Source organism: Seriola dumerili, unplaced genomic scaffold (genome assembly GCF_002260705.1).
Source record: "Seriola dumerili isolate Sdu_G_001 unplaced genomic scaffold, Sdu_1.0 BDQW01000550.1, whole genome shotgun sequence".
Lineage (NCBI taxonomy): Eukaryota > Metazoa > Chordata > Actinopteri > Carangiformes > Carangidae > Seriola > Seriola dumerili.
In genome coordinates, this window is record NW_019174805.1 from 1,859,515 (window position 1) to 1,869,339 (window position 9,825).

At 42.0% G+C, this 9,825-nt stretch overlaps 1 protein-coding gene across 2 annotated transcripts; it reads left to right on the top strand.

Moving 5' to 3' along the window:
* The first annotated feature begins 668 nt into the window (after window positions 1-668).
* dus2 (dihydrouridine synthase 2) lies at window positions 669-8,020 on the top strand. 2 transcript variants are annotated; one of them, XM_022764569.1, is made up of 16 exons: window positions 669-751; window positions 1,235-1,519; window positions 1,597-1,642; window positions 2,261-2,352; window positions 2,450-2,493; window positions 3,092-3,152; window positions 3,234-3,281; window positions 3,375-3,440; window positions 3,659-3,729; window positions 3,843-3,929; window positions 4,242-4,410; window positions 5,190-5,311; window positions 5,398-5,538; window positions 5,705-5,792; window positions 6,020-6,093; window positions 6,686-8,020. In XM_022764569.1, exons 2-16 carry the CDS (start codon window positions 1,400-1,402, stop codon window positions 6,936-6,938), a joined length of 1,482 nt encoding a protein of 493 aa, XP_022620290.1. In that variant the 5' UTR covers window positions 669-751; window positions 1,235-1,399; the 3' UTR covers window positions 6,939-8,020. The 2 variants fall into 2 exon arrangements, with proteins under 2 accessions (XP_022620290.1, XP_022620291.1); XM_022764570.1 differs by having other exon boundaries at window positions 687-751; window positions 1,382-1,519.
* The last annotated feature ends 1,805 nt before the right edge of the window (window positions 8,021-9,825 follow it).

The window sequence follows — 9,825 nt, forward strand, 5'->3', positions numbered from 1 at the left end:
ACCACTGAAGAAGAGCAAGAGGTTGAGGAAGAGAAGGATGTACCTGGAGGAGAGAGAAGAAGAAGAAGAAGAAGAACCATCATGAGTTCAGCTGTCAAGAATGTGAGTTTGTGGTTGATGTGGCTGGTTTTCCCTCCAGATGCAGAGGAAAATACAGCAGAGTCTGTTTCTATTGCTTTCAACGATTCACCAGCTTTTCCACATCAGCCGAGCATAAAAACTTTTTGTGATATTTTTGAATTTTTTTTCAATGTTCCCACACGTTTTTTTATGTGCAAAATTAAAATGCACATAAAAACCCATAAACGCTCTGTAGTAATGGGACACCATCTTTAATATTTCAATAACATCTGTGAAAGGACCCAAATGTGGATTAATACGCTGCTGAAATGCACCATGGAAGTTGTTCACAATTAAAAAAAATATAGAAAAACTTTAGCTTTATTTTTATGTGTGTTGGTAAGAATGGAATTTTTTTTAAATTATAATTCTGACTTTTTTCTTTAAATCCGAACTGTGGCCCTAATCGTCTATAATAGTTCAGTTGTTTGGCCCCCTCAAACAACTGAACTACACTGCCTTTCCTGTGGTTCTATGTGTCATGATTCTATGTGGTGCTGATCTACATGAGGCTGATCTATAACGCCACGATGACGCAGGAGTCCAAACAGGAAGTTGAAACGGAGCACGCTTCAGTTTTTGGTCCCCACATGATCACACGTTACAGCTGCTGTCATCAACGTAAATGCCGGTGAGTCGATTTTAATTTTCAGGTTATACATTATTACGTCATAGATATTGATTCGTGGGAGCGTTAGCGTCGCTGCTTTAGCCACATTTAGGCAGGGAAAGAGTGTTGTTGTAGCGGCTAAAACGTTAGCATTAATCGATCCGTTCCGCCAAACTCCATTTAGAAAAGTTGTAGTTTAAAGATCTCTTGATTTTAGACAAGAGCACATAAATGACAGAGCATAACCTTAGCTTGTTTACAAATCTATAACATGCTGTAGTTAATTCGGCATATGATTTTTTCACTTAATTGATTTCTTATTTTAGAATTAGCTAATTTAAATCGTGTGTTACTGCTCGGCACAGCCAGGTAAACATGCTAACCTGTAGTAGTAGATTATACAGAAGCGGTGCTAAAAGTTGACAGTATTTGTTCGGTGTGTGGCATGGTCGACTAATTATTTGCCGAATCGAAGAATAAAAGTTTATTAATTCATATCTCAAGTTTAAAGTCTGCAGTTGTGGACTCCGCGTTAAATCAACTGATTTCCGAGCGGAGTTTCGCGGGTGGGTCTCGCCGAGCTGAAGACGGCGTCTCATCGCAGCCAAGCCGGGAACAGTTGATCATTTCTGACCCGGTTGTTGTGAGCAGGAGGACTGAGTCGCCACGATGTCGGCAGGCAGGCTGAGCTTCAGTAACATCACCGCCCTGGCTCCCATGGTCCGGGTGGGGACTCTGCCCATGAGGCTGCTGGCTCTGGACTACGGAGCCGATGTGGTTTACTGCGAGGTGAGGATGGAGGATGGAGGATTAAACTGAGCTCAGTGTTTGTGTCAGTGCTGTGAACTCTGTGGTGTCTGTTTCAGGAGCTGATTGACATCAAGATGGCCCAGTGTCAGAGGGTGGTGAACGGTAAGGATCCGTCTCTCTTCCAGTCCCATCAGGACCGTGAACTATGGTGACCAGATGTCCCTTTTTTCCGGGACAGTACCCATTTTTGGTGGCCTGTCCCTGGCTGGAGCTTAATTAAAAAAGGATGTCTAGCTGCTAGCTATAATAGCTGTTTCAGAAGTGAAGCTTAAACCATCAAAATAAGCGTTATCCAATCAGATTTTTTATTTTGTTGTTGTCTGTAGGCGGAGAAAGGGTTAGCTGGCTCACTCATTGGTTAGGAGTTCTTCGCCAGGCAGTAAACTAACTAAAACAAACATACCCGAAGCTCCCCAGCAGGAACTTGTTTTTGTATTTATATTTACAATATTCACAACCTTTTATGAAGAACTCTTTTGATTGTTTTGATCTGCGGACCGTTCCGAACAAAAGGAATATAAATAATTGACAGATAAACAGTCGGACTTCACGACTGCTTCAATGGTAGGGAGTCATCCGTCTTCACCATAGTTTATTACAGTATAACAATTACCATGGTCAAAATACATGAAAAAGGTAAACTGGTGGCTTCTCTTCTACACTGACCGGCACGAGACAAACACGCTTTACATTTTCAGTTTCTCGCTGTGTGTTTGTCAGAGGTTCTGCAGACGGTGGACTTCGTGGCTCCAGATGAGCGAGTGATGTTCAGGACGTGTGAGAGGGAGAAGGATAGAGTCGTCTTCCAGATGGTGAGACAGAAAACGTCCGAACAACAGTTTCTCACAGTTTGCTCTGGACTGAAATTCAGAGCAAGTTAGTTTTTATTGTGTTTTTGTGTTTTTTTAGGGGACTGCCGACCCGGACCGAGCGCTGATTGTGGCCCGACTTGTGTGAGTTCACAGACTTCATCTCTGACCCTCAGAGAAAACACAGCTGTCGATTTCTGACCCTCATAACAATTAAAACTCCTCTGTCGCTCCAAACTCTGCCTCCAGCTCTGAAGAAATAATAATGTTAATGTTTGACATTTGGATCCACGGTTCACTGTAATCTTGGAGGAGATAAAAATTTTAAAGGAGGGGTGTGGCATCTAGTGGAGAGGTTGCAGATTGCAACCAACTAAATACCCCCTCCCCTCACCCCTTCCTTTCCAAAATGTGTAGGAGAACCTACGGTGGCCTTAAGGTGACGTAAAGAAGCGACAGGCTCTCTCTAGAGCCAGTGTTTGGTTTCTCCTCTCTGGGCTTCTGCAGAAACATGGCCGTGCATCAGGGCGGCTCAGTAAAAGCGGAGCCGCTCCCTCTGTAGATATGAAGGGCTCATGCTAAGCTAACGTGATTCTACACTAATGAAAACATAATTATGAATATTATATTCAGTTTCTGACAATAGCTCCCACTAAATCTTACACACTGGCCCTTTAAGGGACAGCTGTAGTGAAGTAGTGTATCCCATGATGCTCTCTGACACCGCCTGTCTGTGGCGCAGGGAGAAAGACGTGGCCGCGGTCGATGTGAATATGGGCTGTCCGAAGGAATACTCCACTAAGGTGAGTTACCTGTCAGTGACCGACCTGCTGCTGCTCTGACCTTTGACCTCTGGCTGAACTTTGACCTCCGCTGTCCCACAGGGCGGGATGGGAGCTGCTCTTCTGTCAGACCCCGACAAGATCGAAGCGGTGAGTGCGTCCACTGTGTTGTGTATATTAACTGATCAATGATATTGATGGTATATGGACGGGTCGACTCCTCTCTCTCTCTCTCTGCTGCAGATCCTCAGGAAGCTCGTCGCAGGCGTCTCCATCCCAGTGACGTGTAAAATCCGAATCCTGCCTTCGGTAAGACCTGAACGATTGATTGATTTTGTGAAATAACAATTTGAAAATGAAAACAGAAAAGCTTAAAGGTGAATTTTTAAATTAAAAGCTTGAACACAAGCACGTTGTTGAAAAGGAAAACAACAAAATACATATAAGAACATCTGAAAATGAACCTCAGGAGCCTCCCAGTGTCCCCAGTAACTTCTCACTGGTGTCATGTTCTTCACTGGTTCCAGTTGGAGGAAACCGTCAGTCTGGTGCGGAGGATCGAGAGGACCGGCGTCACCGCTGTCGCCGTCCACGGCAGGTAAACGCACCGACCGGTTTCATCAGTTAGATATTGTTGTCATATATTTAAATGAGTGTTGGACTGAATATGTTTCCATAGTGTTTATATATAATCTGCTGTTTGATGTTCAGGTTTAAAGACGAGCGTCCCAGACACCCCGTCCACTGCGACTACATCCAGGCCGCCGCTCAGGCCGTCTCCATCCCCGTCATCGCCAAGTAAAGCATCAGCTGTTCACTGAGTTTAACACGGCAGCAGCTCTGATTAGCACAGTTAGCATTTAGCACAAACGTCCACCTGCACTCAGGGATGAACTGAGGAGGATGTGATTAAGGTCAAAGGTCACAAGACACATTTTTAGCCATAACTCAACAAATTCATGCACTAATCATGACACAGTTTAACATTAATGTCAAACAGGTGATGACATTTTACATCCGAAAGGTCAAAGGTCAACTCCACTGTGACATCATAATGTTCTGTAAAAACACTCCCGGCCTTTATTGATGGCTGTACCTCGTCTGCTGCAGCGGAGGATCTCTGGACCTGGTGAAGACCAACGCCGACGTGGACGAGTTCAAGAAGGCGACCGGCGCCTCGTCCGTCATGTTGGCTCGCGCCGCCATGTGGAACGCATCGGTGTTCAACAGCGGGGGGCCACTTCCTTTGGAGAGGGTCATGGAGGAATACCTCAAATATGTGAGACTCATCATCGTCATCATCGTCTTCACCACAGAGACAGTTTTTAATAGAAGTTGCTAAAAGTGAAGAAATGTGTTAGATAGAGTTGTAGCTAACAATTATTTTACATCATTGATTAATCTACTGATATTTTTCAAATTAATTGATTTGTTCTGAAGTTTGTTAAAGGTCCACAAATGTTTTGTTTCGTCTTCAGATCTTCAGTTCAAAGTGACAGAAACCAGAGAAAAGCATCAAATCCTCAAAACCTGCAAATTCTGCAGTTTTACTTTATAAAGTTTATCAATTACATTGATTTATCCTGGTTATTGGTTATTGATCAACTAATTTACTCTCTTGAGTAAAGCCAGAAATAAAATGTAATGTATTAAAAAATAAAAATGGAGACAAAATAGTAAAGATAAAATAATGAAATGCCTAAAGAGTGGAGATGTTTGGAAGTGAGTAAAACCAGAAAGAAAAGTAGAATAAAATAAGTAAAAATAAGATAGTAAGAGCCAAACAATCAAGCAGCTTAAAATGCATAAATAAATAGAAAGATAAATAATATTCTATTGACAGCCGGACTGAAAAGAAGCTGCTGCGTTTGCTTTTAAAAATATCAACACGTTGTTTCTTAAATCCAGTTGTAAGAAGTCGTGAGTTTGGGGATAATATCTGCGTCCTGACTGTTCTACTCAAGATGCGTCAGTCTGTTGACGTTTCCAGCTGTAACATCTGGAGTAACATCTGGAGTAACATCCGGACACGGGACTGACTGTGTTTCTGTTCCTCAGGCGATCCGGTACGAGAACCACGCCTTCAACACAAAGTACTGTCTGTGTCAGATGCTCCGAGACAAGGTGGAGTCTCCTCTGGGGAAGCAGGTGCAGGCGGCTCAGACCAACGCCGAGATCAGGTACGGGACTTGCTCAGGTGTCTGATAAGAGAGTGTCAGGTGTCGGTGAGGTGCTGATGTCATGTGACCGCGGCGTTGTGTTGCAGCGACGCGTACGGGCTGCAGGCGTTCTATCAGCTGACCCAGGAGCAGCTGCAGGCCAGGAGGGACGCCCTGCAGAGCAGCAGCCAGCCCGACAGGCCCGTCCTGGACGGGGACGTCACCACCATGGCGGTCAGGTTTGAACGGTCAGTTTATCACAGCGTTGGAACAACATCTGGATACACATGTTGTCTGATTTATTCAACAACAGAATCTGATTGTTTTTCTTGTTTTGTGTGTGTGTGTGTGTGTGTGTGTGTGTGTGTGTGTGTGTGTGTGTGTGTGTGTGTGTGTGTGTGTGTGTGTTGTCAGGAGGGAGTACCCACCTCAGATCACTCCTAAGATGTTCCTGCTGGAGTGGAGCCGCAGAGAGAAACTGGAGCAGCCGCTGTACGAGACGGTACGAAGGTCCAGACTGTACTGTGTCTTTGAGAGGCTGTTGTCATGGAAACACTCTCGTTTAATTGTTAGAACAACATGTTGGTAAATCAGCAGCTGGAGCCCAAATTAAAGGTCTGACAAAACATCACTGGTCATTAGAGGAGCTGCAGTTTGTGTTGAAGGTGTGAACTGTGTGTGTGTGTGTGTGTGTGTGTGTGTGTGTGTGTGTGTGTGTTGTGTTTTCAGGTGCAGCGCTCTCAGGATCGAGCCTTCCAGTCGACTGTGACTGTAGCTGACAAGAGCTACAGACCTTCACTGTGGTCAGTACACACACACACACACACACACACACACACACACACACACACACACACACACACACTCCTACATCAGTCTGAAGCTCGTTAGCATCAGTATTCTGGTAATTATAAGACACAATTAACTCGCCCCAAGCCCCGCCCATCTGGACCCACCATCCAAACCTTGCAGGATTTGGTTTCTCTGAGTGTTTTTACCTGAAATCTGCTATATTTTTATTGGATCACTCAGAAAACAGTCAGCCAATCAGAAGAGAGGCTCAGAGCCTCCTCTCTTCTGATTGGCTCACCGACCTGTTGTTACTAGAGCTCCAGAGAGAAGCCTGAGAGAGGAGATGTAAAACTACACTGAGATGGTTTTTATATCTTCTGATGGATCAACACTTCAAATAAAACACAGAAGAAGAAACATGGAGCTTTAAAAAGATCGTTCCTGATTTAAATGTCACTTTAATCTGTTTTAGACTCTATTTTATTCAGGCAAAAACGGTTTATATTTATATTTCCTAAATCTAAGGAATGAAAACTGAGCTGTTTTACTGGCAGCGTTGTTATTGTTGACGACCGACATGTTTATTCATCTTCTCGTTTCCAGGGAGAAGTCGAAGAAATTCGCCGAGCAAGCGGCCGCCATCGTCTGCCTGCGAGTTCTGGGGATACCGGAGGGTCGGATCGGCGAGGAAGACTCCGGCCTGGTCTGCAAGAGGAAGAGGGAGGGGAAGGCGAACGGCGCCACCACAGAAGAAGAGAGCAGCAAGAAACGACACGTAGCTGAAATCCGACAGGAAACCTCAGAGTCCCCTGTGGTTGCCAACGGCGACCATCGTAAACCCCCAGAGCAGCCGTAGAGATAACGACGCGTTCGTTTTCGACCGTAAATATGAACACTACATTCAGATAATCCGCTGCTCGCTTCTGCCTTCACACGTCTTTCGTTTAAAACTGTCGTTCTGTTCAAACTGGGATCTGCCCAGTACAAACACAGTCTTCCACTGGATCCGCTGGGAGAGAGTCGGCACCGTTCACCTCTCCTGATTTTCATTTTAAAACTTCAAAAACATTTTTATTTTTAGTGTCATGAAATGTGTGTCTGAAGCAGCAGAGGTGGTGATGTGGACTCGCAGCCAGCAGGGGGCAGCGCTGCACTCTCAGATTAAAGATGTCATCCTCAGATGTTTCAGAAAAACATGTTTGGTTTTTAACCCTGGTGCCTTACAGAGGAACTTTACTTTGTTTTGTTTTTTTTTTATTCTGATTTTTGGATGGGCCTTAAACTCATCATTTGTGTCCTGATTGTGTCTCTGCTGAAGAGGCTGATGTTGGATTAAATGAGTTAAACTTTATATGTCGTCATCACCGTTGACTTCAGTAGATTTATGGCGCCAAATGTTTCTATAATGTTCATTTCATCCTCCTCTGTTTTTTTATTTGTTTGCTTTATTCTTCCAGATCCTACAGACGGTGTAGGATTTATTTTATTTTATATTTTACACAAATTTAATGCAAAGACTGAAACTATCAGTGGGTTCATCCATGAACAGATACAGTCAGTGGAGCTGATTCATCACCACGAACTATTAAAAACTCACAGAGCAGCTGAACTGATGCGTTCAAGTGACACGTTCCTTCATCGTGAGAAACAGTTTCCAGTGTAGCAGCTGATTAAAGGATGAATAATCATCACCGGGCTTGTCCTTAGTTTTAGGTTTAATAAGTCTTAAAGTCCTGAACTGAACCTGAGAGATGGAGACACCCGCCGACTGACGTCATCACCGGGCTGGCTAATGGTGCCTTCATGGTCAGTGGGAAATACAGCATTCACAATACAGTTGTACTACACTACTGTGTGAAACCGTATGTTAAATGCAATTTTTGAAATCTCAAAGAGAATAAAAATAAAGTAAATGCTGTTGCACACTGTGGAGACCAATTTTTGAGTTAGTGATTGGTTTCTAATTATAATTTTTGTAATCTTTCTACACGTCTCAATGCAAACCAAACAAAGCAAAGTTCACCTGTCGACCAGCGATATATGAGATAAACTAAAGTGTGTAAGCGGCAAAAGAAATAACAAACGTACTCAGTGTAGATGCAAGAAATAACTAATTAAAACTAGAATACTACATCATGAACATCTACAAATGTACAGAGTCTTGAGTCTGACAGCACAATAATTACGTAAAAAAAATTTAATATTAAAAAAAACAATAATCCTATTTCCTTATTCTGTCTTTAAATGATGAAGAAATTATAAATTGAATCATTATATTAACTTTTATTATTTCCTTTATCTGTGTTCTCACAGTTTGTGTCTCCTGCTTTATTTTTGCTTAAATGTAAAGGTTGGACAAAACAAGACAAAGGAAGATGTTTCCTTGAGCTGTGGGAAATTACAACAGGCATTTTTACCAGCGGCAACAGTGTGGTGTTATTTTCATTGTGTGTGTGTGTGTGTGTGTGATGATGATGGGAAAATGTAGTCCTGCAGAAACTCACTGAAGCGGTTAGCACAGACGTGGTTTTGAGAACTGTGATAGGTGTTTACACGTCCGTCTGTTTGTCAACACCTTCATCACCACAGTAACGTCACAGTCTGCAAGATACGGTCGCTGCACTTCACAGGTGTGGCGTTGACATTAAAATGAAGGCTTTGAAGACGGGGGTAGTCTGACCCATGAGTGCTTAGTACTGAGTGTTCATGTAATAATGTTAATTGTTAACATAAATGCACCATACACACATAGTATCAAGGAAAATGTAGAGTTAAAACACAGATATTCACAAATAAATATAAAAAGGAAAAAAACAAAAACACATATCCACTTCCACTGTCTGTTATTGTTAGTAATAAGAGCTAACTAACTCTTTTAGAAATAAAAAAATATCAATTCGATAAATTAAGAATATTTTAGGAAAACTGAATGTGAAATTATTTTAAAGTTCAGTTTTGACAGTGTCTGAAATGACACCTAAACACATAGATCTGCAGCTTTAACACAAAGAGCTTGGGTGCTGATTTATAATTTACAAACTACAGCAGATATATGTAAAACCAGTGGTGAAAGATGTGTTCAGGTGCTATTCATGAGTAAAAACACTAACACCACTATATAATAATACTGCAGTACAAGTAAAAGTCCTGCATATATACACAAGTACTCTCAGCAAAATGTACTCCGAGTAATAAAAGTAATAGTAGTAGTAGTAGAGAAGTGGCCTCTGTGACTAATATAGTGTTATACATGATATTATTACATTAATCCTGAGTCATTGATGCTTCAGCAGCACTTTACTGTTTTAACTACTTTATGTACAGTGGGACAGTTTTCCAGTGGTTCCCAACCTCAGGGTCGAGCCCCTCCATAGGTTCACCAGATAAATCTGAGGGATGAAAAAACAAAATTATGATTCACTGATCTGTTTTCAGATTTTAGGATGATTGCTGTTTTTTGTAAAAAAAAAAAAAAAGTATAATTTGAGCTTGTTTATGATGATTTGAAATGAAATAATTTGAGAAGTTTATAGTGGAAATATCTTTGCTTACCTTTAAAACGTGACAAAAAGCTACTACTTTTTTGTTGATAAAAAGGTTTTTCAACTTTTATATTTTATAAGCTCATACATTTTATTTAATGTAAAATCTTATCTGTAAACTCTCAGATAATCGTAATGGAGTTAAAGGTGCGTTATTTCACTCTAAAATCAAATGTAGGCAGAGAATAAAGTAGCAGAAAA